This window comes from Manis pentadactyla, chromosome 19, assembly GCF_030020395.1.
Source record: "Manis pentadactyla isolate mManPen7 chromosome 19, mManPen7.hap1, whole genome shotgun sequence".
Taxonomy (NCBI): domain Eukaryota; kingdom Metazoa; phylum Chordata; class Mammalia; order Pholidota; family Manidae; genus Manis; species Manis pentadactyla.
The window spans coordinates 10,785,788-10,812,126 of record NC_080037.1 but is presented as its reverse complement, the minus strand read 5'-3'; the positions used below and the strand labels follow the sequence as shown (position 1 = coordinate 10,812,126).

At 52.0% G+C, this 26,339-nt stretch overlaps 3 protein-coding genes across 8 annotated transcripts; all 3 read right to left on the bottom strand.

The window, feature by feature from the left end:
- Positions 1 to 4,799: 4,799 nt before the first annotated feature.
- On the bottom strand, positions 4,800 to 10,663 carry ENTREP3 (endosomal transmembrane epsin interactor 3). 3 transcript variants are annotated; one of them, XM_036922400.2, is made up of 12 exons: positions 9,885 to 10,663; positions 9,633 to 9,689; positions 9,326 to 9,436; positions 9,102 to 9,221; positions 8,842 to 8,949; positions 8,117 to 8,292; positions 7,889 to 7,988; positions 7,491 to 7,560; positions 6,682 to 7,224; positions 5,994 to 6,062; positions 5,640 to 5,893; positions 4,800 to 5,548 (listed from the first exon to the last, which is right to left on the bottom strand). In XM_036922400.2, exons 1-12 carry the CDS (start codon positions 10,107 to 10,109, stop codon positions 5,375 to 5,377), a joined length of 2,007 nt encoding a protein of 668 aa, XP_036778295.2. In that variant the 5' UTR covers positions 10,110 to 10,663; the 3' UTR covers positions 4,800 to 5,374. The 3 variants fall into 3 exon arrangements, with proteins under 3 accessions (XP_036778295.2, XP_036778296.2, XP_036778297.2); XM_036922401.2 differs by having other exon boundaries at positions 8,117 to 8,289; positions 9,885 to 10,662; XM_036922402.2 differs by having other exon boundaries at positions 9,633 to 9,721; positions 9,885 to 10,015.
- Positions 10,664 to 11,211: 548 nt separating this feature from the next.
- SCAMP3 (secretory carrier membrane protein 3) lies at positions 11,212 to 15,598 on the bottom strand. 2 transcript variants are annotated; one of them, XM_036922406.2, is made up of 9 exons: positions 15,350 to 15,596; positions 14,942 to 15,019; positions 14,175 to 14,294; positions 13,971 to 14,091; positions 13,406 to 13,534; positions 12,799 to 12,958; positions 12,595 to 12,696; positions 11,930 to 12,047; positions 11,212 to 11,663 (listed from the first exon to the last, which is right to left on the bottom strand). In XM_036922406.2, the coding sequence occupies exons 1-9, from the start codon at positions 15,413 to 15,415 to the stop codon at positions 11,517 to 11,519; spliced, it is 1,041 nt and encodes a 346-aa protein (XP_036778301.1). In that variant the 5' UTR covers positions 15,416 to 15,596; the 3' UTR covers positions 11,212 to 11,516. The 2 variants fall into 2 exon arrangements, with proteins under 2 accessions (XP_036778301.1, XP_036778303.1); XM_036922408.2 differs by lacking the exon at positions 14,942 to 15,019 and having other exon boundaries at positions 15,350 to 15,598.
- A 494-nt stretch (positions 15,599 to 16,092) lies between these two features.
- On the bottom strand, positions 16,093 to 24,738 carry CLK2 (CDC like kinase 2). 3 transcript variants are annotated; one of them, XM_036922403.2, is made up of 13 exons: positions 24,584 to 24,738; positions 22,836 to 23,005; positions 21,890 to 22,118; positions 21,136 to 21,223; positions 20,720 to 20,786; positions 20,432 to 20,548; positions 19,454 to 19,620; positions 18,580 to 18,674; positions 17,873 to 18,002; positions 17,681 to 17,763; positions 17,452 to 17,531; positions 17,177 to 17,267; positions 16,093 to 16,627 (listed from the first exon to the last, which is right to left on the bottom strand). In XM_036922403.2, exons 2-13 carry the CDS (start codon positions 23,003 to 23,005, stop codon positions 16,442 to 16,444), a joined length of 1,503 nt encoding a protein of 500 aa, XP_036778298.1. In that variant the 5' UTR covers positions 24,584 to 24,738; the 3' UTR covers positions 16,093 to 16,441. The 3 variants fall into 3 exon arrangements, with proteins under 3 accessions (XP_036778298.1, XP_036778299.1, XP_036778300.2); XM_036922404.2 differs by having other exon boundaries at positions 21,890 to 22,115; XM_036922405.2 differs by lacking the exons at positions 22,836 to 23,005; positions 24,584 to 24,738 and having other exon boundaries at positions 20,720 to 20,872; positions 21,890 to 21,985.
- Between the last annotated feature and the right edge of the window lie 1,601 nt (positions 24,739 to 26,339).

Sequence of the window (26,339 nt, the reverse complement as noted above, 5' to 3'; positions counted from 1 at the left end):
GCTCTTAGCTGTCATGTCAAGTAACCTCCCAGATATTTCAGCAGCAGGTTTCTAGTCTTCCTTAAAGGTTATAAACGGTTGCAGAACAAATTCATGGTTCCTGTTTGAACCCTCAGGAACTCTTCACTCAAAGGCAAGCACAAAACTGAAGCTCAACATTGGCTGACTGAATGGGTTAAGCTACCAACCACCCCCACTATTCAAGGCCCTGCTTATCATTGTTTCAGAGACTGTTGTTGGTGTGATCTGAAGCAAAGGAGTGATGAACTTCAGGAAGAATGATGCTAACTCTGAACACAATTATTAGAGCTAAAGTGAGACCTAATGGAGGGGATTTGGTTGAGGCTGGAGGAAATACGGATTCAATCCTGAACACCTGTGAGCCTGATGCGCATTCCTCGCTGTTCTGGGCCTCCCACACAGGGCTGTAATAAAGCTTACGGAAGAAAATAATGTCTGTGAAGGAATTCCATGTGAGCTGTAAAGTTCCATATAGCTGGCAGGAACTATTCGTGCTAGTTATTCAGCCTTTCTTTCTTTCCTCCAGGTGAAGTCAACAGAGTCTTCTGTTCAAGACCTATTTCTGCCCTGACCCTCTCCAGATGCCACCATTTCTCTCTTGTCCCGTTAAGGAGAGGCAAAGTGGGAGGCATTTTAGCAGGGACACCGGATGTAAATCCTTGCCTTACTATTTCCCTAGCTCTGATACTGGGCAGTTACTTGACTGAGAAGTTCTTTAGTTACTTGACTAAGAAGTCAAGCCAGAGCTTTAGTTCCCTCACCTCCAAAACTCTTGTCTCAAGGGTTTGTTATGATTATTCAATGCAACAAGGCATGTGATGTTACTATGCAGAGCCAAACTTCCTGAACAAATTACTGTACTTGATGAGTCCTCTCGCACACTCCACAGGGCTGTGGACCCTCTCCGCTCCAAAATTGCTCTTGCCGAGGTCACTAATGATCTCTCCGTTGCTAAATCCAATGGATAAGGTTGAGCCCTTATCTGACTTGACTTTTGACCTCTGTTGACACATGACCCCCACTTCTTGAAGCTCTCTTTTGTTTTCATGACTCCACACTCTGCTGCTTGGGAAATGCCCCCACTTCTTTGGCTGCAACTTCTCTTTTGCAGGCTTCATCTCCTCTTTCTCTGCAGTGGGCCGGGGGGTTCCTTAGGATTTTGTCCTAGGTCTTCTCTTCTTGTATGTTACGTCTTCTCTTCTTGTATGTTACGCTCCCTCCAAAGAGACAACCTCAGGGCTTTGATTCTTTTCTAATTGCTTTTGTATCAAAATCTCCACCTCCAATCCCAACCTTTCTCTTGAGATTGACTCTTAGAGGCAACTTTGCCCTCCAGACCCTTCCCCTGAGTGTCTCACAGACTCTCCGGCAGGACCATCATGAGATCATCTCCCGCAGCCAAATCCACTCGTCCTTCTTGCCCCTATTATTTATCTCTTAAGCCACTGAAATATCTCTCTTTTGGTCTCCTACAATCCATTCTCCAAGAAGAACTCTGCGGTGTACCTAAAACACAAATTCTGAAACTGTCACTCTGCCTCCTAAAACCCTTCAATGGTTCCACACTACCTGTAATAGGTCTTAAAGGATTTGACATCTTGGTTCCACCCTCATTTCCAACCTCTCCACTTGAACCATAAGCTCCAATCACATTTCCATTTTGTTGCTCTCCCCTTTGCCACGAGTATTGTCTTCTTTTCCTCTCTTGAAAAAAATGCATGCTACTCCTTTTTATCATTAAGGCCTCAGCCTTAATGTCATTGCCATCAGTACCATTTTCCTGATGCCTCTGGCTGGGTTAGGCACCCTTGCCATGTGCTCCCCAACTCACACATTCAACAAATAATAGTTGGGCATCTACTGTGGGCCAGGCACTATTCTAGGTTTTGAGGATACAGCAATGAATAAGGTGATAATGTCCCTATGGATCTTATCCTCTAAGTGGTGGTAGCAGACAAAAAGCCAGGTAATTTCAGGTGGCCATGAGAATAACCAAGCAAAATAAAGTAAAGGGGTAGGGAGTGCTAGACAGAGCAAGTGAATGGGATAGTTGTAAGATGTGTACGGAGAAGACAGGGGTCAGATTCTGTAGGGCCTTGGTGGCCACAGTGAGGAGTCTGAATTTTGCTCCCACATGGAAATTCACTGGAGGGTTTAGTACAGGGAAATGACCAGATTAGATTTATATTTTTAAAAGATCACTTTGGTTACTGTATAGAAATCAGACTGTAAGGAGCAAGCACCAAGGCAGGGAGACCACCCTCCTATTCAGCCTGCCTTGTACAGAAAAGCCTTGCCCTTTTCTACATCCTTTCAGAATCCTCACAAAGGCAATTTCCTTCAGTGTACATCACTACTCACCTACATTTAGCCTGGTTATTCATCTTTTTTTCATAACTCAGCTCACATGTTGTTTTCTCCAAGAAATTCTCTCCCCTCACGCACATTTCTCCTGTAAACACAAGCTCATAGCCCTTGTATCTCCTTGGCCGCTCTTATCACAGTTGTAATTAATTGTACAAATGGTTTAATGTCAGTGGCCTGCTAACTCGTTTGCTTGCTGATCTGTCCGTGGGTAAGCCCGGAAGGGTGAGACCAGTCTGACCTGGCTCCCCGCTATATTCCAGTGTGTAGCACAGGGCCTGGCGCAGAGTGCAGTGCTTGGTGAACGTTTGCCGAATGACTGAACAATAAATCTAGACCTTCTTCCCACTCCATCCCTCTAAAAAGCAAGTGGATAGATGAGGATTTGAAGATTTTATACCCTCTTTTTCATTAGTAAACTGTAACAGTCGCTACTTAATAATAACGATGATGAAAAGGTGAGGTGCAAACGCAAGGGGGAGAATTACCATCTAAGCAGTGCGACACCCAACCCATCACAGCTACCGTGGGCGAAGCTAAACAGCAGCCCCAACCGGAGGCGAAGGGAAATCTCCCTGCAGCCTGCAGAGCGGAGTGGGCGGGGCCGGAGAACAGCGCCCAGCAGAGGCGGCGTGCGAGCAGGGCTGCAGCCACACCACGCGCAGCCGCGGGACGAGCAGGGCCGGCGGGGCGGGGCCTCTATGGGGAAGAGCGCCCCCTAAACGTCGGGAGGCGGGACGAAGGCCCTGACCGCACGTTTTATTGGTCTTTCTGGGGACGGATTACTTTCGCTGACCAGCCGTAAGAGAGATAGGGCTCAAGCGTAGTCTGGAATGCACGTGAAAAGTGGGCGCGGAAGGCGAGAAGCGCATGCCCCTCTGCGTACCCCCGCCCCATCCTCCGCCCAGCATGCTTAAACGGCTTGGGGGAAGTTCAAGTCCTTAAGTCCAGCCCACTGAAGTTACATGGGAGCGTCAAGCTAGGGAACGTTCAGTGCCCTGAAACTGCCCCGTTGGGAAACCCGATCTCCGTCTCGTCCTATCTCATTTTGTCGTCTGGCCGCGCCCTAACCCTCCCTGAAGCTAGGTTGTTATTATGGTGAATTATTCAAGAAGCCCTGCAGCCTGACGCCATCTATGGGCAGGGCCCCTCCTTCTTTTCCTTCCCTGCTATCCCCCCAAGTCAGAGGATCCAGAAGCTGTTTTCAAGGTCCCACTCTAACGCTTTAGTAATTCAAGTAGTTTGTTGTCCTGCTCTCAGGAAGTTACATTCTATGGGACTACAAACGAAAAAGACTATTTTAGATAGCGATAAGTGCTCAAAACAACAGGCGGTGTGATAGAACGACTTGGGGTGTTGAAGGAGAAAGTGAGAATGACTTGAATTAGGGGAAGGCAACAACAACAGGCCAGAGCCTTTTATGCCTGGAAAAAAAGCAGGTGCAAAAGCCCTTACACGAGGCAGTCTGGGTGGAGCAGAGAGTGTACCATGTTGTGCCTGACCATAATGGTCTGTACAGAGTTTGTAGATTATTCTAAATACAATGGGAAGCCATTAGATTTAGGCAGACCTCGACGTGACATGATTTCTTATCACCTTGCTGAGTAAAGAATGGATTGTTAGGAAAAGTGGAAAAAGATCAGAGGCTGGGAAGAGAGAGTGGTGGCTTGAACTAGGGAGCTAGTGAGACATGGAAGAATTCAATATAGGACCGGATGTGTGGAAGAAGGAGAAATCAGGATGATTCCCAAGCTTTTGGAATGTGCAAGTGAGATGGGGACAGTGAAAGAGAAACAGGTGCTGGATATGGGAACCAAGAGTTGTGGCCATGTTGAGTCTGAGGTGCTCACTAGACATCCAAGCAGAGATGTAAAGTTGGAGCTTATTGAGAGGTCAAGGAGAGAATTATCCATGAACACACAAACAGTATTTAAAGCCGTTGGTTTTGGTAGGGCCACTTACAAAGTGGAGGTAGAAAAGACAAGAGGGCTGAGCATAGATGCAAGCAGACCAGCATAGATGTAAAAGTTAGCAAAGAATCCAGAGAGGATAAAGAGGAAAAACAGGAGAGTATGACGTCTTCAAAGATAGAGCAAAATTTAAGAAGCAAAATGCTGATTATCTAGGTTAAACGCTTTTTAGAGAGCATGTGAGTGCAGGCAGAGGAATGGCCTCTGGGTCTGATACCTTTTGGTTACTGAAAATATTGTCAAGAACAGTGCCTGAGGAGAGGCAGGGGAGGGAGTCTGATGGGAGTGGGCAAGGAGAGAATGGATGTTCAAGAAGTGGAGGGAAGGAAGAAAACATTTTGCTATGAAAAGGAGCAGATATATAGTTTATGGCAGCTGGAAATAAATATGTCTTGAGAGAGTTTTCTTAACTATGAGAGATGCTACAACAAATTTCCAGAAGAGTAGGGGAAAATTGAAATTTATTGAAGGCTTACTTAGTGTGTTAAGAGCTTTACAAACATTTGTCCTTACCATGGTTTATGGATCAGGCAACTGAGGTTAAATAACTTGCCCAAGGTCATGCAGCTAGAGGTGGCAGAGCTGACAGGCCACCAAGGGTTTTCTGACTCTTCATGCCTCACCACCCTGTTGCACAGGCTCACAGCACCCTGTGCTTCAACACCCAGGACATGCCTTTGCACTGGCCATGGTGCCCCTGGCAAATCACAGAGAGCTATTCTCATGTTGGGGAGAGAGTACTTTATTTTTTCCCTCCTCCAGTGCTGTAAGCAGGGGCATCTCCCCACAACTGGAATACCCATGCAGCACAGGACAGAAGCTCTCCCAGACTGGAGGGGCAGAGGCAAGCAGCAGGAGCCCCCAACAGCTGGAGAGAGAGGGATACTTCCGGGGCATTCAGCAGGTTTCTTTTTGTGCCAGTCAGGGGAAGGGGGCACTGGGGCTACTACTGGTCCCAACCAGCTGGTGCCTGCGGCTCCAGCATTCATCTGGATCTGTTCAGTGGCAAGAAGCCCAGGTCAGAGCCCAGTCTCCCGGCTGCCCCCATTAAGGCTGAGACTATGGGGGCGGGTACCACGCTCCAGCCGGCGGCCAGACAGGAGGCGTCGCAGTGAAGAGCCTGAGCTCAAATCACCACAGCTGCGAAGGTGGAGGCTCTCTCGGCCTGGCCGGCCCCATGGGCTCCGGGGCACCTAGATGGGGACGCAGAAGAGGGAATTCATGTGGCCCAAGCTGAAGCTCCAGGCTTTCCTGGATATCGTCCCAGGCTTCCCTAACTCCTACCTGCTTATGCCCATGGGCTCCAATCCCACTGGAGTCTGGGACCTTCCTGGACATCTGGAGGAAACGAGTGACCAAGCCTCGGCCTGGCCAACTGCTCTTCAGGTCCCCCAGGGAATGGGCAGGTGCAGGGCCCGAGGGCAGGGGGACCTTTTGGAAGGTGGGCACAGGGCGCCGTTTCTCGGCTGAGCGGGCACGTAGCAACTTGGGGGAAGGGCAGCGGGCTAGACGGAAGAGGCAGGCTTCAGAGCAGAGCCCTGGAGAGGGAGAGGGAGAGTGGAGGGAATGCAAGGTGCAGAGATGGCCAGGCAGCACTCCCCTACTCCCTGCCTCCTGGGCACCAAACACAAGCCTGACCTGTATCTGCAGAGGAAACAGAAGCAGCTTCTTCCTCAAGCACTTTGGTATAAAGGTCCCTGAAGTCAGCTGGGGAGGGGAGAGAGGGACTGAGTGAGAGCCCTCAGGGGACACACCAGCCCATCCCAGGCTCCCAAGCCCCGAGGAGCTTTCACAGCTCCCACACCCATCCCCTACCAAGCGAAATCATCACTGCCCACATCTGCCAGCAACAAGATGGTACAATCCACCAAGGCAGGGTCTAAGGTGGTACAGATCACAGCTGCATCCTCCCTAGCACAGGGCACATACTGTACCAGTGGGCACTTCAGTGCCAGTGCTAAGATTTTACTTGCATTATCTCACCTTTCAGTGCCTCTATGGTACCTATGGTTGAGATACTATTACTACACCTGTTTCACCAGTGAGCAGTCGAGGCTTGGAGAGGGTAGGTAATTAGCCCAAGCTGGGAACTGTGGAATTGGGTTTCAGCAACCAAATGCTCCTCTTTCAGCTACCAAGCTATTGATGTTGTGTTTAGGAGGTGAGCAGTCAGGGGTGTCTGTCTACTGCAGGAAGGGACTCATCCTATCCTCCTCCTCGGGGACCTCAACGGTGTCCCCAGTCCTGGCGGGCATCACTGGCCCTCTAACCCCAGAACCTGCCCTCTCCTGAACCTTGGGTGGCGTGGGGTCGCGGGGAGGCTCACCGGTGTCGCTGGAGGTGGTGATGCCCGGGTCACTGTGGGACCGTGGCAGCAGCAGCGGTGGCGGGGGAGCCGGATGAGGCCGGCGCCCCGGTGGGGTGAGGGAACCTGAGCTATCGCTGAAGCGGCGGGTCGGGGCTCGGGTGGGAGGGGCTGCAGCTGGCCGGCTGCCGCCCCGGGGGCCCCGCCTCCTCAGCTCGGGGAAGCAGGGTCCTACCCAGGGCGGCCAGCCCTCCAGCCGATGGCAGCTGCGGGCAGCCGTGGGGGCACCCAGTGCGGGCGGGGCCTCAGGGGCGGAGCAGGAATAGGAGCGGGCAGCCCTAGGGGGCCTCCGCGGCAGGGGGCTGTCCTCAAAGGGGCCCCGCAGGCCGCAGTCCAGGCTGAGGCAGTAGCCGGCGCGGCTGCGCTGAATGGAGCGGAAGAGCACGTAGTCAACGGAGCGCACGGAGCCCTGCAGCTCCAGCAGGCACGAGTCCTCCGACGGGCTGGAGCCCCCGGGGAGGTCGCCGATGGCTGACAGCACCAGAGACCCGCTATCCATGGACACTGTGGGCGGCAGGGGGCGCTGGGGAGCACCAGTCTGGCCGGGTCCAGGCAAGTTCCTCTTTTCTCAGGCCCGGCCCTCCGCCCCGGGCGGCCACCTTGCCTCCAGTTTTATCTCAGAGGAGACAGGTACGTCCAGGGTTCCAAGAAGCCACCGCCCTCGTTTTACCTAAAACACCAACTTAGCCTTGCCTCCCCCTTCTTTGCCCCCACCCAGCTGCTATCCCAGGCAGCTTGGCCCTTGACCACCCTCCCCACTCTCTGCTCACCATCTACAATGGAGGCCACTCGCTCGTAGATGCAGGAGCCATCATGAAGCTGAGGATCAAACAGAGTGGCCTGCAGAAGACACAGGGTCAAGGGGCCAGCTTTACACACAGACAGGGACACCCGGATGTGCTGGACAGACTCTGGAGACCTAGATTCCAGTCCAGCTTTGTCACTGTACAAGTCACTCATGTGGGCCTCAGATTCCCCCTCAGTAAAATAGAAATAATAATTCCTACCCCACCCATCTCACCAGACTCTAGGGAAGATCAAAGATGACAGGTGGATTTCCTAATGCCAGAGAGCAGGAGAACTACTATTATTTTATCCAGCGACAGCAGCTCACTCAGCTTTTCAGGCTTCATCCCGGCCCCCAGCCTGTACCAAGCCCTGCTCTCACCTGGCTGTCTCCTCGGAGCCCCATGACAGCCTCGTAAGAAGGGGGGCAATCGGTAGGGTACAAGGGCACCGGACTGTCCATGGAGCCATTGTAGGTGATGCTGGCAGGAGGAGGGAGAGGGTCAGAGCCTGGAAAAGAACTACTCCACAAAGATCCCTCCTCACCAATCCAGGCTGCAGCCGCAGCCCCCTTCGTCAGTTCCCCCAGCAGGGCTTCACCACGCCTCACCTCTGTGCATCTGTTTCTGAGCTGCAGGTATACTCTGGGGGATAGTAGGGTGGTGGGGGCACAGGAGGTACAAATTCTTCCAAGTCCAGCATAGTGTGCAGAAGCGGCGCTGGGGGCGAGGACGTACAGCCCAGAGACCCCAGGGTGCCTGAGACTGAGCGCTCAGGTGCCAGCTGCTGGGAGCAAGCAGGTCAGCAAGCCTGGGTTCTGGGAATACAGCCCCTTGGCTCCCACACTCTCACCTACATTTTTCTGGTCCTGCCTCCTTTGAGAAGCTCAGTTCTGGCCGCTCCCTCAGCCAGAACCAGCTCCTCCTCTAACCCTACCCAAGATCTCCAGTGCCAGCCCTGCCCACCTAGAAATTCCTTTTCTTTATGGCCCTGTCTACACCCAGAATTGCCACCTATTCTCTCTCCCCACCAGAACATCAATCCCTTATCCGCACCCCCATCCAAGACCTTCCTGACTCCGCCCAACCTATAGTCCCTCTCTAATGCCCCTCTCCCAGGCTGGCATCATGTACTTCTCTTATCCTGTCATTCCTCTCCTCACCCTCTCTTGGACTCCCTGAACACCCGTACAACAGACTTGCCTAGTAGGTGGCCCACAACCCCTGGTGCTCAGAAGCCAGCGCTGTAGCCACTGTCCCCTCAAGCCCAGTGCCAGCCCACACACCCTTGCCCCCATCATATACCTGCTTGGCCTTGACCCCGGCTCCCCCTCACCGTGTGTACGAGGTCCAGTGAAAATATTTGGATGCAGCAAACAATAGCTGAGAGGGTACAGATTATGGCGGCACAAATGGTGAGCCCACAGACGCTGAAGAGTAGGTTCTGGGGGAAGAGAAAGAGGACGTGAGAGGGGCCTAGGGAGGAGTAAATCTCACATGTTTCTGGCCTGTGAGGACCCCAGGAGGGGAGGCAAGGTGAGAACCAGGAGGATGGTCAGGGAGGAAGGAATGGCGGAGGTGGGGGTGCATACTCACCTTGAGGGCCCCTCGGGCTTCATCACAGGTGGAGTTAGGGGCCACTTTCAGTTCCTGCCCTGACTCTGGACAGGGCCGGAGTAGGGGAACAGGGGGGCAGCACACACAGACCTTTCCTTCCTGAGTGGGAGTGGGGAGGGTGAGGCAGCCTGAGTCGGGACGATCCCAGGTGTCTCGCACACCTCTCCCACTGTTTTTTCCTGATCTCCCTCCTCACATCTCACCATAGAGCAGTCTCGGAAGTCTCGGGCCAGCTGAGCATTCTTACAGGAGAGAACAGAGCCAGCCATGCTGAGCATGACACAGAGCACTGAGAGCAAGGAGAAGAAGGAGATCTGGGGAAACAGGGTGCAGACTCAGGGCTTGGACTCTCAGGAGTACTCGTCTAGCACAGATAGAGCCACCCTGCTTCACACATTCATGCTTGGCTGGCATGAACTGGAGAACCAATTCCCTTCTCCAGAGCATACATGGGCATCCCTTAGGTGCTGGGCACCTGCCTCCCAGTGGGCAACAGACCCTGGCACCTACCACTAGAGTGAATGGCCGCTTCCAGGACACAATGCCAACCACCCCGGAGAACGCCAACTGGGGACAGAACGGATGGGCACAGGTTCAGCCTGGCAAGGGAGGCACCCCTCATCACAGGGTGTACCCACCCAGCCCTGTAAGGAGGGAGAGGTCCAGAACAGGGAGGAGAGGCCAGGATTTGGACTGGCAGCTTGTGTGGAGGAGTGGGGCCCGAGGAACCTCCCCGACCCAAGGGCTGTACACCCAACTCACCGAGAATCCAGCCCAAGAAGGGCAGGACCTCTTGATGCTCTCGGTGGTAGTGACGGAGGAGGCCACCATGCTGAAAGTGACCACCAGGATGCCCAGGAGCACCTGGGCCAGCCCTAGCGTGAGCAGGGCCTGCAGCCAGGGTCGGTGGAGGCGGAGGTGGGTAAGGCCCCTGGTGCTGGGCCGGCTGGTCAGCGAGCGGCTGGAGTCACTAGGCGAGGGCATCATGCCTGCCGCCCGGTTGCCTGAACCTTGCTCGACCCCCACTGGTGCTTGGGAGCATCTCAGAGGCGCCCAAGGCCCCGTCCTTCCTCCTCTCCACCCACCCCGCTCTAGAGCCCAGCCCCTGGCTGGGTCCTCTGGGACATGGCCCAGGGACTCCAGTTGGGTGGAGGCCCGCGGGAGGGGCGTCACGGAGGGGCCGTGGAGTGCTCCTTCCCCACCACGGGCACTGTACGGGCACCGTGCCCGGGACGGCGAGGAGGACACGGGGGCACCGGCTCATCTCATCTCCCTAGGCAAGAGGGGAGCCGAGAAGGGCCGGTCTGGGAGTGAGGAGAGGGCGGCGGTCCGGAACCCTAGGGAGGGTGGGGAGGGTAAAGGCAAGAAGGACGGGAAAGAAGTCTAGAGAAGAGGGGAGGGGTCGGCGTGCCCTCAGTGTCCAGTGGGATCCGAGGCCGCCTGGTGGGGAGAGGCCGCGGCGCCGCCGTCTTCTGGGTCGCCCGCCCCGCTCCTCTCCCCACCACGCTCGGCACCCCAAGCTTGGGCTGCAGCAGGTCCTGGACTGGAGGAGGTGGATGGGGATGGAGACGGATGGGGATGGTGCGGGAGGAGGGGCGTGGCGGCGACGGCCAGCGCGGTGCACCCCGGGAGTTGTAGTCCGGGCTAGGAACGTGTGGGAGGGGATGGCAGGAGCCGGCTGCCTGGCTACTGGGCGCTCGGTGCGGCTCTGGTGAGCACTCTCCAGCCCCTGCCTCTCCCCGGACCAGAACCGGGCTAAACAACCCTTTCGGCGCCCATTTGTACCCCACCCAGCCTCTCCGGCCTCTGGGTCTGCTGCATTCCCAGCAGAGGCAGCGGCTCTTTCAGCGTCAGTAATGGAGAGGTGGGCAGCTGGATTCCCTGGCGGCTCCGTGACTCCATGCCCAGCTGTGGACTTCCCTCCCTCTTCCTGCACCAGCCTTCGCGATCTGCTGCCCCGCCCTCGACAGCTCAGTTAACACTAAAGCCAGGGCCAACCTTCCCTCTGGAGTTCTACTTGCACTCCAGTCCCCTCCACACTTTCTCTTCTGTAAGGCCTAGTTCCCAGTAAAAATTCCAGAAATGGGGATGTGAGTTCCAGTTCCACTTTATTTAAATAACCGAAGTAACAGCCTTGGCACAGCAGGGGGAAGCTGGGTCGGGGTGTGTAAGAGGTGGCAGTAGTGTGGCCTGATAGGGGTTGGGGGTGGGAGGCAGTGACAGGTCACAGTGGGCTCTCTGTACCCCCAAGTCAATTTCAGCAGTCAGCTGTGGGACTGGGGGCACTATAGAGGAAACATCAAGTAGTGATGTCTCACCAAGTCCCAAGGAGCTCAGGGATGGGGGCTAAGTTAGTTCCCTCAAGTGACAGGGACAGGGCATCCCAGTTGGGGGTCATGGGGCCCGGAAGGCATTTTCAGCAGCCCCAGCGGCTGCATTGGCAGCTGCGGTTCGCACTGCAGGGTTGGAGAAGACACCAGCAGCAAATTCTTGCTGGGCCTTCTGAAAGCTGGCACCTGTGCGGCGGTACAAGGAGTGGATCTGCAAGTAAAAGGCAAAGACATTACAGTACTTTCTGGCTACTGCTATCTAACCCCAACCTAACACCATCACCACCATGACCAGCATGCTGTTTTAGCTCTACACACACACACACCACCCCCACCACCACCCCCACTACCACCACCCCCTCCAGAGGTCCATTAGCTGAGAACCCACCCTCCCTAGTTTCTCCTGCATGTTCCACCCACGCCCCCAGGGACACATGATCTCACTCTCCTGGCCCCATCTTTAACACAGCCCCTCACCCGCTTTAGCATCACAATTCCCAGCACAGCGATGCCAGTGAAGAACAGGGCAACCAGCAGCATGAGCACAGCTACAGCTGTGTTGACCTTTAGCACCACCAGAGCGGAGATCCAGCCACTGTAAGGAAAAGAAAATATGTGGCAAGTGAAGAGGGGCTGCTCAATCTCAGTCTCTGTCCTCCCAGCCTGACTGGTTATGTCACACTGTTGCAAACATGCTCTATCCCCACGTCAGGGGTCGTTCCCCAGTCTGACAGCTCTCCACAAACCATAATCCCAAACAACATCCACTCTTCTCATAGTTTCATCCAGCTTCTAAACCATTTGCTCCTAACTCTCCAAGTTCTTCTAGACATCCTCTCTCCAAACAGACCTTTCCATTGAGAATTCTGCTCCCTTTCAACCAGTTACATATGCCTCCTCCAGGAAGCCTTCTCAGACTGACCACATGCAGTTGTCTTCTTTTCAACCTATGCCTGTCTCAAGTTCTATGTGGGCTCTCTCTGTTCTAAACTGTCGTAAGTTCTGTCTGTCCTGTCTTTCTTGTCAAACTAACACCTCCCAAGGATATCCTTTTTTTGAACAACTCCTTCCTCAGTACCCAGTACTGACTTGGTCTAGAGGAGTAGGAGGAAGGGGTGAGGGTGGATGGCAGCCTCACGGACCTGAACCCCCAACCTGGGATGCCAATGGCCTGGAGGACAAAGAGTACATCCTGGGCAAAGAAAATGAAGAAGAACACGAAGAAATTGAATGAACTGTCGCTCCTGCAAGGGAAAAAAACGGGAAAGGTGGGAGAAGAATTAGGGCAGGAGGAACAGATGTGGGGCCCATCCTAGGTCCCATATTACCCACAACCCCCAACTTACCGGAAAGCCTTATACATGGGGCGATACCAGCAGACAAAGGAGCAGGGAGTGAAAAGAAGAATCCAGAGGATGGAGAGCCCAAAGCCTGAGCCATTGCTAGTCTCCACACAGAAGCTGGCCAGGCAGGCGAGGAAATTCAGGAGAAGAGCCAGAGAGCTGCCTAAGGGACACAGGAACAGAATGATGGGTCCCCTTCTGGACGGCAATAAAAGCCCTTTCCATAGAAGAGTCTCCCCCCTACCCCCAGAAGTGGCAGAATAAGGAAAGGAAGGCAGCTTTTGTCTTCACAGAAGCTTAACACTGGAGACAGAATGAGCAAATACCAATCACGCATGATCCCCTTGGCAAAGACATTTAAAGGACTCAATACATTCATGCATGAGGAAAGGGAAAGGGAAAGAGGAAGAGGGAAAGAACTTGCGTCTGCTAGAAGGCTGGAGAACACTGTCAAAGAAGTAACCCAGGATGATCCCTGGAGAAATCAGCCTTAAACTCAAATGTTAAGGAGCAGTGAAATGTGTAGCGTTAGGCGAGTGGGCCCCAGGGCAAGAAAGACATGTAAGTTAGTATCTGCACTCTTCCTCCAAAATGGCTTCCCACTACTCACACATCCAGAGGTAGAACATGGTGGATACTGTCTTCTGAAATTCCTGGGGGATCTCCATGGAGATATCCTGGAAAAAGCAGGGCTGAACTGGGCAAAAAGAAGGTAGAGGGGGCCAATTGTTCTGCCGAGCTGTAGGGCAGAGAGAGAGCAGGATGACACCAGCAGTGAGACAGAGGCCAACAAAGGAATTACTACCCCTTCCATCCACCCCAGGTCCTCTAGGTTCAAGCTGGAGTCCAAGGAGACAAGGAACAGTGGCAACAATAATATTAACAGTTAGTGAGGGTTATTATTTACAACTTTTGAGCACTACCAAGAACTCTCTATAGATGACCTTGTTTAACCCTTACAACAATCCTGTCAAGCAGGTACCAACATTCTCACTTTACAAGTAAGGAAACTGAGGTGCTCAAGATTAAGTAATTTGCCTAATAGCCTCTGGTTAGTAAGCCATGGTGCCCAAATTCAAACTCAGCAATCTGGGTCCAGAGCCCATGCTCTTAGGTTCTCTCTGCTCCTTCACAACTGTAGATGTCTGCCCCAACCCTACCAAGGACCCACTTACTAGCTGTGCCCCCTAGGGCAGCATGCTGCAGCTCTCGCTCTCTCCGGTCCAACTCCTCTGCCTTCCGGTTGAGCTCCTCCTGCTTTTTTAGCAGCTCAGCCGTGGCTGCTGCAGCTGAAGCCTGCACAGTATGGGCAGAGGGCAGTCATGAGTCCTGGGCACTGGGGTTGCCCTGCTCCCCAATCGCACTGCCATCCCCCTTACCTGGGTGCTGTAGGAGCCATAGTTTTTGGGTTCTGTGGGGCTGAGCTTCCTGGAGGACTGTGAGGGAGCCACGGGTGGAGGCAATGGGGCAGGAGCAGGAGGCTCATAGGATGGTGGTGGCTGCCGGGTTTGGAAAAGACTTGAGGATTATCTAATCCCTTATAACACAGGATATCTAGAGTCTACTTGAAAACCTTCAGACCTAGAGCTCATTACCTAAGGCCGCAGGTCCTCCCCCAGTTGTTAGAAAGCTAGTTCTTGTGTTGAGTTTATGTCAGAATTCTTGCCCTCAGCAGCCCTCACATCAAATTCCTTAGCCAGGACTCAAGTCACTCATCTACCACATCTATCCCCTTAACTATGCAAAGTTCTTACCATTCTCTATTCCAGTGGGACCAATCGGTCTAGTCCTTCTCATTCCTTGCATTTTAATTGCGCACATAAGCATAGCTGTTTTCTCAACTCCAAACAGCCCCATGCTTTACTTTTCTCAAAGAAGTCTCCGCAGACAAAGCCTTCCTTCAGGCCATGCCAGACTACAGGTCCTCCCAGGACTGACATTTAGAGTTTAAACTGTATGGATCGTTGGTCCTGGTGTCTCCAGAAAGGTAAGGCATCCCACAGCGCACTGGCCTTTCTTAGGGAGCTAAAATCACTAGTGCTTCTTGTTTCTTTTGCATGCAGATAAAGTTCCCTATACCCGGACAAAGTGGGCTTATTGGCACACCCTCTCCTTCCTTGCTCTACTGTGCTGTCCAGGATCTCACCTCCCGGGCCTCAAAAGGGTTGTAGACGTCAAGCGTGGCATACTGCGGGCTGGGTCGGTGCTGGATCACAGCTGGGTCCTGAGGACAGAGATCTAGGGTTCAGGTGGCACCTGGTGCCTCTGGGAGAACTCAGAGAGGCCTCTTCTAAATTAACAGTGGCTCTAAGGACTGCACCTTGGGGGCCACGCTGTTGTCTCAACATTTGTCCCCAGTCCTTCACCCTACACTGCCAGTACCATCTCCTAACAGGGGCAGAGCTCCAAAGGAGCTCACTGGTCTGGAGTCATCCTTACCCCCACGTGGCGGCCCTTCCCCGGATATGTCACGAATGGGAATACAAGTTAGCCCGAGCGTCCAGAACCGAGAAGAGTCAACCCAAATGCCCAAAGGAAGGTTGCCGCAAGTCACCTGAAAGGGGTTGTCAAGCTCGCCGGGCTCGGCGAAGGGGTTTCCGCCGTCTCTGTTTTGAGCCATATTTACAACTGCCGCCTGGGCCGCCCCTGCACTCCACGCCCCTGCCGTGGCAGTGGCTCTGAGCTCCCTCCGCGGCTCTCGGTCCGCCCCGCTTCTCGGTGCACGGATTGGTTGTACCGACCGGAAGGGTCGGAGGGATCGCCGCAGCAGCAGCTAGTCGCGCCTGCGTCTTAGCTAAAAGCAAAAGCGGAAGTGCACCACGTGAGACCTCTAACCCAGTCCCGGTAGCCAAATACCGCCCGCCCGCCACGTGATTCCCCTTCATTAACGGACTACACCTCCCGGCGAGCCTCGCGTCAAAATCCCTTCCGCACCAATCTGCCGAGATGTATGTTGGGAGTCTCCCAACCGGAGCTCCCACGGTCCCAACTTTTTTTTTCAAACCTGGGTGTCTGGCTGCGAACTGGGGCCCAGGCTAAAGGCTGCAGTATCTGGACCTCTCTCCCAACCCTCCTTATTCCAGATCAGAGAAGTGCCACCTTATAACCACAATTCTAACCTGCAAGAGATCTCACCCATCACTGCACTCTCCTGAGACAAACTAGACAAACTGGTGGCCTGGCTCTGGTTAATCCTGGAGGGTAAAATGGGATTCTCTTCATATACAAACTCAGAAAGGCTGCCAATCTCATCCCTCCACCCCTGCATTCCCAAACCTCAAACTTCAGGGTTGGGGATCAGATGAAGCACGTCATTTTTATTTCACAAAGACTGTACAAAATTCCTTATAAAACATGGGGATAGAGGCCACCTGGTTATCTCATTCTGCCCCCATCCAATTCAGCTGTGAAGGGGTAGGTGAGGATGGAAGTGTGTGGGATGGAATAGCATTCTGTACATGGCAGGGGTTGAAGCAGTAGGTACAAGTTATTTCATATTTACACTATTTCACATATTCACAGGTATAATAGGGAGCCAGGATGAAGTAGTGGGCTCCAGCTCTGTCCTCTTGTATAAAAAAGCACCAGTGTCCTGGACTGGACACCCACTGCTATAAGAAATGCAGAGGGGTCCAGAGCCTGATCGTCACCGACTGATATCCCGACTGGAGTCCCACAATTTGGTGTTGGGTGGCTCAGCCCGAAGGCGGCTGAAGAAAAGATGCTGAAGGGCTTCACCCAAGGTCAGCCGCTTAGCAGGTTCATACTCTAGCATGCTTTCAATCAGATCGAAGAGCTGGTGGTGTTCCTCTGCCTCTGAGGTCAGATACCGCTGGTGATGGATGGCAGGAAAAACGTGAGGCATGATGCCTTACAAACCCTGTCTTCTTCAAGGTCCTAGCTTTCCATCTTGGAGGACCAAGGCTCTGCTTGCAACCATTATGAATGCTACCTTACTCTGACCACACCATGAGCAATGTTTCTAATGTCACAGCTCAACCTACCTTCCCCTAGCACAAGTACTCCTCCATGCTCTCTGAAAGTTCTACTTGTATATCCTTGTCGACCTCATGAATCTTTTTTTAGCTCCTCATTAAAATGTAAGCTCTTCAAAGCTAGGTTATTCTCTGTCTGACCTAAAGGATCCAAGACACTGCTTTGCACTCTGGTTGGCTAAAGAAAGACATGACTGTCTAACGTCCTTCCCTACATAAAACCACTCCCTCTCATCTCTCTTCTACTGACCAAAGATGTCTTCTTTCACTTTTCCTCCCCTTGTTCCCTTAACTCTCTGCTTGTGAAGTGCATTCCAGGGGCAAACCAGCTTAAGAAGGAAGAGACCTCTGGGTGGTGGGCACTATTTACCCCCAACCTGGCTCACCCGCAGTGGTTTGCAGTTTTCTCGAACATAGCGCCCAGCTGATGTGTTGTCATCCCAATCCAGACGACCCCGGTAAAAGTATTTCTGCTTCCTAGAGGGGAAGGGGAGGTTGAGGAATCAGGGGGTTCCTCTTGTTGTGGGATACTTCCCTTATTCCCCTATCTGAGAGTAGCTGGGGGAGGGGAGGTGTCAAAGAAAAAAGAAAGTGATGTGAAATAGACCAATTTTGGGAGAGAAACGGTTTAAGGGTTAAGTCCCTCCCACTGAAGGTTTACCTTGTCTTTCGGATCATCCGGGAAGGGATAGGACCCAAGATTCTTTCCATCATGGCTAGATGCTCTCTGTTGTCATGGGTCTGAAAACAAAGAGAACTGGGCATGGGACTGAGAAGGGGATGCTGAGGACTAGCTGCCAGGAAGATGAGCAATTATGGAGGAGTGAACAGGCAGAGGCAATCAAGTCGAAGAATTAGAGGCGAGTACATTAAATCACTCCACCACTTACCTGGAAGAGGGTGAAGCCAACATAGTACTCAAAGATGATGCAGCCTATGCTCCACACATCACATGGCTGTGACCAGCCCAATTCTAAGTAGGAATGTAAGGAAAAGGGTGTTCTGAGGCTTAGGACCCAGCCGTTACTACCACACCCCTCACATACTTGGACGATCGTGTTCTCCTCCATCCCCCCCCTTACCGAGGATGACCTCTGGTGCTCGGTAATGGCGAGTGGAAACAATGGTACTATGGTGCTCATGGTCAAAGGTGGCACTGCCAAAGTCTACCACGCGCACGGCTGTGCTCTTCACGCTGCGTTCATCTCGCTTCTAGGAGCAAAGCAGGAGGAGAATGAAACTGCACCTCAGATGGAGAGTCTACCACTATTCTCCGAAATGCTGCTAAGCCTTAAAAAAGCAACTCAGACCTCCTGCCTGATCCCACATATACTGGACAATCTCCTGCTTTAAAGCCTCCCTCATATCCAGCAGATTATTTCAGGAGTGGGGGAGGAAAAATCGGAATGACTATGGAGTGGTATGCAAAACTCTGTATCTGAGAACTGTGCCCAAAGTGACTGGTGTACCATTTTTCTGAAAACACAGTAGGTAGCAAAAGGATTGAGGAAGGGGGAGCCTTCTTTACAGAAAAGTCCAAACCAAGAATCTTAAAAGCATTTTTACTCTTATTGTAGTTATCTGAGCTTCTTTTTGCAAGTTCTCTTCCAATTTAAGTCTTCTTAAATTTCTCCCTTTCAATCTATTCCAGTACTCTGGTTTTACTCAGTTGGAGCCAGACCAGGAGAAAATGTGGGTGAGACATAAAAGGGAGGCCATGAAGGGCTAAGGGAAAGGCAGTGGCACAGCTGCCTGCCCCTAGGGCCAGGGGAGACCCCATCCAGCTTACCTTCTCTAAGTTGTAGGTGAGTTCGTAGTCTGAATTCACAAAGAGAATATTTTCAGGCTTGAGGTCCGTATGTGTCAGCTTGTTGTCATGGAGGACTGCAGGGGAGAAGGCCAAGTCACCAGTGGTCCAGGTGACCTGGGCTTTCACCAGCTGACCCCAGGCTTGGTCACCTAGCTCAAAGCTGGTGAGAAGGCAGGTCCAGAATCACTAGGCTGCTTTCTGTTCTACATCCAAAATGAAATGCCTGGTCTAAGAAGCCCTATGCTTATGAATAGTATATATGTAATTTTCAATTGATGTATATAAAGTTTCCTACAGGTTATATTTTTGCACTGACTTTGATGTGTGCCTCATGTTCTGTGAATTGAACTCTGCAGAACTGAATTGCTATGAAGACTCGAGGATTCATGTATTTACTAGTATGGCTTCCCTTCCTGGCCCATGACTGCACTGCTCCCTGTTCCCACCTGCTTTGCTGGGAATGGAGAGACCCTCAGCTCATGCCGTGGGGGGGTTTTAACAAATGTTAAACCTCTAGTTCCAGGAGTCCTTTTGTCTCTTTGTGCTTGCTGCCTGACTTGCATTTCCCCAAGGAAAGAGAATGGAGGAAAAAATAAGTAATTAAGTGCTTTGATTCTGAAGGTGTTCCCTTCCAGCTACTACAAGGTTGGAGGTAGAGTAAAGGCAATCAGTGATGGTGAGGACATCAGTCAAGGAGTGTGTCAGTAGAGGAGATGTCAACATGACAGTGAATGAAAGAACGGCAGATAATCAGATTGGCTGTTAAGGGGCTTCACTAGTGCACAACTGCGATAGAAGGGGTCCAATGGAGGGAGAGGTTGCCCCAGAATCCACCTTGGCCCACTCCACTCACACTTGACGGCCTGGCAGAGCTGGAAGGCCATGTGGCGCACTTGGTGGATGGGATAGGGCAGGTAGTTGTTGTCTTTGAGGAAATCGAAGGTGCTAAGGCCCAGAAGCTCAAAGGAGATACACATGTGGCCATGGTAGTCAAACCAGTCAAACATCTGGACACAGAGGCTGGGAAGAGAGATGAAGGAAGGGGGGGTGTCTGATGAGCGCTCATCTGAGCACCACCCCTCCAACAAGGACGGCCTGTAGAGCTGTGGATTCCACGTACTTGTAGAAAGACATGCTGGCTACTATTACCAACAAAATCCAGTTTAGCTAGGGGATGGCTTTTTTGGCAGACCCCACATGAGAGGTACTACCTGCCAAGATTCAAACCATTTTCCTCCAACATTTCAAAGTTTCAAAAACTCTATTTGCTGAAGAGCTGATGAGCACCAGGCTCTAGCGTCGACCCTGAAGTCAGGCTGTCACTCCTAAACCCCAACCCCAGCTCCCACTCTTGAAATTCACTCACCATCAGGCACCACTGGGGCCATGTTTATACCTATTGTCTTCTTGTGTCTTTGTTCAATGCTCTTATTCTTTATTTGGCTTACGAAATGTGTGTGAACACAAATATTATACATAAATGTCTGTGGTCCCATCAGCATAGTTCTGGGTATTAAAAGCTCAATTTTTTGAAGAAAACGTCAACTCTCAGTCTCAGTGCCATTTCCAGGGCATTTCTCTATACAGAGGCCATCCTGGGCAGGGCCAAGCTGCAGAGCAATCTAACTGCCTTGAAAACAAGGAGAATGGATTAGAGAATGTCACTGACCCTCCCCTTTCTGCCCTAATGTTCTACTACTCTAAGATGATGAACAAAAGATGAATGGATGAGAAGTTCTAGACTCCCCTGCCTGCCTAACTCAGTCAGAAAGGTTTTCCTGTGAAGGGGTGGAGCCTCTCGGACTCCCCACATACTCCTTTGCTTGCTTACTTCTTATTGTCAGGGTCCTTCTCATTGATTTTCTCCAGCACATTGATTTCAAGTCGAGCTGCTTCCTTGTACTTTTCCACATTCTTAATGATCTTCAGGGCAACCCGAGCCCCACCCCTGCAGTTGGCAGAAGAGGCTTTTGCTGGGTTCTCAAGAATACCTCAGACTGAACAAAGCTGTCTAGGCATTAAGAAATCCTCCCTCCGGCTAATCAGCAAAAAAGACCCAGATAAACCCTATCTTCCTCTGTATGCCCAGCAGGTAGAGTAGGGAGAGGCTGACAGTTACCTGCGATGGTCTACACATTGTACAACTCGGCCAAAGGTCCCCTCTCCCAAGGTGCTTACAATTTCATCTGAAATGAAAAAGAGTAGGGTCGGGGAGAGGGAGGGAGAGAAGGTGGGGAATGAACTACGTTCGAAGAAGAAAGGGCACAGCAACCTGGGGTGAGATGAAGGAAAGGGGAACAGATACAGATGGTCACAGGGGAAGAAAACCCCTGTTTGATTCCCACCACCTTTAACCCAGGGGCCATGAGAGCTGGGAGTGGACAGCAGAGGTCAATTCTCAACAGCAACTCAAACCACCCAGATAAACAACACCACTGAGAAAAGGCAAAGAGACTGTGACTTGGGTTGGCTTGGGATGTTAGGATGGCTATGGGACCATTACAGGCTATAGGATTGTTACGATTTGGCTTGTACATCGCTCTTGTAGCCAGTCCCCGACGTGGTAGATGAGGTGGCCCTCAGCGTCGTCCTCTACACTCTTGGCTCTCCGGCTGCTGTGTTGCTGTCGGGGGGCGGGGGGGGTCGGAGCAAGCCAGGTGTCGGAGCGGGGGCCGGAGGGAGGCGGGGTGTGTGGTGGAGGGGCCACCGGTCACAGATGCCCAGCCAGGGGGGACAGACGATGATGGGGGACAGTGGAAGGGAACACGTCAGATGCAGTAAGGCGGATTGGGGTGAGAAGAGAGAGCGGCGCATAATCCCAAGTCCCCAAACCCAAAACGGGCACAGGAGAGGCACGGGCAGAGCAGAGAAGTAGTGTCGTTGCCATCGTCACCCACATCCCCATGCTCTACGCAATGTCCTTCCAGGCAGGCACAGATCTCCCTTTGCCCCCACCCAAGCCCACCTGCTGAGGAGGCCGTGGAGACCAGGGCTTGGGGGAGAAAGGTAGTCCACAAGCCAGACCCCCTTAGAGAATGGAGGCCTCCGGGGAGGAACTGCTACCAACATGATAAGCCCAGCATGCCAGGGAGGGCACTGGGGTTCACAAGTGCTCTGTGCAGAGTCCAGGGCCCTTCACGAGTCGGAGAGCACCCAAGAGAGTAGGCAGATTGCCCGCCTCAGTGTTCATTCCCCAACACTCAGCTAGGAACAGGATATTTCTTCACCTACCAGGGTCCTAGAGGACTGAAGAAAAGTTGGGAGAGGAAGGGCCTGGGTGGGCACTCACCGAAGATGAACGGCTGAATGTCCGGCTGCGCCGCCTCCGCCGCCTGTGCTTCCTACGGCTGCTGCGCTGGCTGCGGTAACTGCTGTTTTCCCGATGATACTCATAGGAATGCCGGTAGTCTGTATCATAATAGGCTTCTCCCCGGTCCCGGCTACAGCCGTTGTGCCTGTAGCTGCCACAGTATCGCCGGTCATACGCCCGCCGGTCCGATGAACGATCATCATAGCTGCTGTTGGACAATACCCATTAGGCGCATCTGTTCTGGCCACACTCCTTGCCACTCCACATGACAAGGTCCTCCCTTAGAGAGGACCAAGAATAATGTTAGAGAAATTGCTCCACTCATCAAGTCACTCTGAGAAGACCAAGAACCAGAGAAGTGAGATAACTAAGCAAAGAGGAAGCCCACACCCGCATGTCACCAAGGCCTCTGAAAAGACATCTGCGGAACAACCCCTTTAGGGGCCTCTCCTTCCCCTCCAGTGATACAATGGTACAACAGCTATTTCTTTCTCCAGCCTTTCCTGACATTCAGCTTTGCCCCAAACTATCCCTAACCCATCCCTCCCACTGACTATGCTGCTGAGTTATTAAAATCAAGCAGACCTGAATTGCATCTTCCAATTAGCTACCTCTCCCCTACTCTTTTGCACTCACTTTCCCTTTGCCTTGGGACACTTCTCCCTTGTCCTAAGTACAAGCATAGATGTCATATTCTCTGGGAAGCTTTCCCTGAACTACACATACCTGCTCCACTCCAAGCAAACCTGCTGGAGGCTTCCTTAGCCCCTTCCTCTATGATAACACTCAACAATCAGGCAAATTGCTTGTTATCCATGTTGAGTATCCTTCCCCCAGCTGCTTAGCATATAACCAATAAATTTTTGTTGAATTAAGTAAATGAGTGAGTGACCTAGAGAATGAGGTTCTCTTCCCAAAGCCTCACCTCCGGGAACGGACGTGGTAGCTGTCTTCCCGCCCGCGCCGCCTTGTCCGGTCACTGCTACTTGACCAGGAGCGGCTTCTTCGTCTCTTATGCTTTCGGCTCCGATAGTGTTCGTGGTAACTCCCCCGGCTGCCTCGCTCTGAGGAATGGTACCTTCGAGGATGAGGCATCTGGAAGGGAAGGAGAAGCAGAAATAATAGTGGGGAAAGTTCTGAGTGTTCAGAAGTCCCCTCTAAGTCCTGGCTTGCTCCAATGCTACACTTTCTGCTCTTATTTCTACTTCTTTTCACCACCTACGATTTCCTTGGTCTTCCTCTGTGCTCATAATTTCTCCTTAATGGAGTTTCTGTTTACCTACTAACTCTGGATGAAAACTTTAGGAAGCCTCCCCCAACTCAACTCCTTGCTCCCTTCCGATTTTCTTCTCACAGGGCTCCATGAAGACCTTCAGGCCTGGGCCACAGCTCATTACGGGTGAGTGTGTTTAACGGATGGAGCCTGCCATCATTCACCCTTGGCTGGGATATAAGATAGATCTGTGCTATTCAGAGTTTCTTACAACTCAACAAAATAATGCTTTAGTATATACTATTATGATAAATGTTTTACAGTCAAGAGTGTGTCTTATCTCCCCAACTAGACCATCCTGTCCTGAGGGCAGGAATCTAGTTTGCCAGGTTTCCACATACAGCAGTGTATGCAAAACAAGCAAGTTCCAGGGATCTGAGTCTGGCCCCTTGAACTAAATCACTTCTCGCATCACTGGCCAAATGCCCCTTGAAAAGTTTTAATACAGGAGGCCCTAAGCTGCAGTCAGCTTCCCATCTGGCTGGTCTCCTCTTGTGCTTAAGAAGTACAGAATAATTGCTTCTTAATTAATATCAGCATAATTTGGCTGAAAGCTGGCCACCTTCCAGTTATTGGAATTGGAATGGCATGGTGCACATACTCATTTCTCCTTCAAGGAGTCAGAGAGAAATCACAGTCACAATCCAGGAAGATGAAGAGAGCAGAATGAAATTAAACAAGGCCAGGAACAGAAGTGGGGAGAGAAGCATATTAGGTTCTGGAAAAGGCTTAATGATTCCAGCATCTGGCTCCCACTGAGTTACTTTTTGCCAAGTTCCTTACATTGAGGAGAAGGGTAATATTTGATTCATTCCTGCCAGGGCTTGTAGGAAACCAAAAAGATGCAAGCACAAGATTCTGCCAGGTTACCCAACCTTGCTTAGCAAAGCCACATAAATGTCACCTCAACAATATACATTCTGCCATCAAAGTTCCCCACAGGCCTTCTTCCTTTCCCCAAAGCATCTCCATCCTATAACCTTTCTCAACTTCTAAATCTTTCTTTTCCTTTCTCACTCGCAAAATCAAGAACTAACCCTTAGAGTCAAACTCTTTGCATATTCTCCAAGAGACACAATGGTGTCTTCCCCCTCTCCAGCCTTGGTCCAACTTTGATACTCTCCTCTTTCTCACTTCTGCAACCACTCGTACGTACGCCTCCTCCATCACCACTTCTGCTACTCTGGTCCCTCCCAAGTTTCCTATAGGCTTTCCTGGATACATCTAAGGAGGACCGATCTTTCACTTTATTTCCTTACTTCTCACCTCTGCCGCTTCGCAGCTCTCAACCCTCCTCTCATCTGGTGCCTGTCCCTTAGCCCCAATCCAACCCTCTCCCTGCCGGCCCGCCGTCGCCATCTTTCCGCGCGGCCCCGCGGACCGCCAACCCGCGCGCTCACCGTTCTGGCGGCGAGGCCCGTGCGCTTGTCCCACAGGAAGTCCGTGATGGCGGCGGCACTGCGGCCGGAGTCCCGGCACCCCCGCGGCGACGAAGTGCGGCTCCACCCCCCCAACCCGAGACCCTGGGACCTCCCGCCTAGTTCCCGGGCTCCGCTCCAGTCCCACCCGCCCCGGCTCGGTCCCCGCCCCCAGGATCCGCTTGGCGCTGCTTGCACCGCCCCCGCCCGGGGCCCGATCCCAGCTCGGTCTCCGGCTCTGGCCTCCCCGATCCGCCGCCGCCACCGCGAGCGAGCACGTACGCACGCACGCACGTCCTGCGTCTCTTCCCAGCTACCCCTGGGCTCCGCCCCCAGGACCGCGCCTGCCACCGCGTCCTCGCGTAGCTCTGGGCGTCCGCGTGTGAGAGCTCGGGAGGTGCTGGGGGCGGGAGTTCATCCGGGCGGAGAGGGAGTCCTCACGGCTTTGCTGCCCGTCCCCTCCCCGCCCTGCCTCGAGTCCTTCCTTATCCTACTTCAGTCTTTTAGCCTTTTCATGAGACTTTGTGGCATACTTTGTTAGGCCTGGTAGTTTGAAAGAGATGGTTGTCGTTTACGGAGTGTCGCCTTTTGAGTCTTGGTGTGAGATCTGATTCTCCAGCACAGCCTGTAAATATCCAGTTTTTAAAACAGTTCAGCCACTTAACCGCGCAAAGAGGGGCTCCCACCTTTTGTCCTGAACAAAAGCTATGCGCGTGCGGGTCGGTGGGTGTAATGGTTGCAGGGGATATGGCCATTTGGAAAGGTTTGAGAACTGAAAGGACGGAAAATTCGTTGCCAAAAAAGGGAGGGTCACTTGAGAACTGTATGTTACGTATTTATACATAATATATGAGAAGTGTACATTTACTGAATTGAAAAAAACAAGAGGAAAGAGTAGAGGACCTTGAGACGAACTGGGAAGAGTAAGAGACATTATAGAAGGAATTGAGAAATAGAAAGGGAAATAAAATAACCTGGGGATAACTATATTAAAGTTAGGAAATATCAAAGGGCATGGAGGATAGTCAGATGGAGATTACATCCGTTAGCCAGACATGTTGAGGAAACGTTCCCTAAAATAGAAGAGGAAGGGTCATGAAGGAGTTGAGGGAAAGAGTGGGGAGTTCACTTACTCCTCTGTGAACACTTTCCCAGATTATTCGTTCATTCAACAAGCATTTACAAAGTTGCCATTATGTGTCCAGCATTGTGCCAGGTGCAAGGCTCCAGTTCTTAAAGTTTCTCAGTCTAATGGGAGAGAAAGACCTGTAAACAAATAATGGTAGCCTTGCGACAAGAGTATTATAAACAGTGATGCCCTGGCCACTGTAAGAAAGATCAAGACTTTTTCTAGCTGGGGAAAGGAGAGTTGGCAAATGTGTTCCTAGGCTTCCTAGAGGGAATGACATGTGGACGAACAGTTGGAAAATGAATTGGAGGAGAAAAATACCAGGCAGAAAAAATACTTGCAAAGCTCTGGAGACGAGACTGAATAAAGATTTTTACCACGATTGAAGTACTGGCTTTCAAGAGAAGGACTAACAGAAGAGAGATTGTTGAAACTAGGTACAAATTTTGCAGAGTCTTGTATGTCATTCTAAGGAGCTTGAATGTAATCCTATGGACGACCGGGAAGTTTGAACATTAAGCAAGTTATATAGCTACATTTGAATTTGAGGAAGGTAACTCTGGCAGACTGTGGGAAAATAATTGGCCTGAGAGTTTAGAGCCCTGTTTA

Excerpts from the sequence above, each read along its gene's own strand:
- ENTREP3 (XM_036922400.2), bottom strand. The coding sequence starts at position 10,109 with ATGATGCCCTCGCCTAGTGACTCCAGCCGCTCGCTGACCAGCCGGCCC. Across the intron at positions 8,950-9,101 it reads AAGCCCGAGGGGCCCTCAAG|AACCTACTCTTCAGCGTCTG; the intron begins GTGAGTATGCAC and ends CTCTTCCCCCAG. Across the intron at positions 6,063-6,681 it reads CACCACCTCCAGCGACACCG|CTGACTTCAGGGACCTTTAT; the intron begins GTGAGCCTCCCC and ends TCCCCTCCCCAG.
- SCAMP3 (XM_036922406.2), bottom strand. The coding sequence starts at position 15,415 with ATGGCTCAAAACAGAGACGGCGGAAACCCCTTCGCCGAGCCCGGCGAG. Across the intron at positions 14,092-14,174 it reads ATGGCTCCTACAGCACCCAG|GCTTCAGCTGCAGCAGCCAC; the intron begins GTAAGGGGGATG and ends CATACTGTGCAG. Across the intron at positions 11,664-11,929 it reads GAATTGTGATGCTAAAGCGG|ATCCACTCCTTGTACCGCCG; the intron begins GTGAGGGGCTGT and ends TTTTACTTGCAG.
- CLK2 (XM_036922403.2), bottom strand. The coding sequence starts at position 23,005 with ATGCCTCATCCTCGAAGGTACCATTCCTCAGAGCGAGGCAGCCGGGGG. Across the intron at positions 21,224-21,889 it reads CATTCAGCCGTTCATCTTCG|CAACACAGCAGCCGGAGAGC; the intron begins GTGAGTGCCCAC and ends GCCCCCCGACAG. Across the intron at positions 18,003-18,579 it reads TCACCTACAACTTAGAGAAG|AAGCGAGATGAACGCAGCGT; the intron begins GTAAGCTGGATG and ends CTTTGCTCCTAG.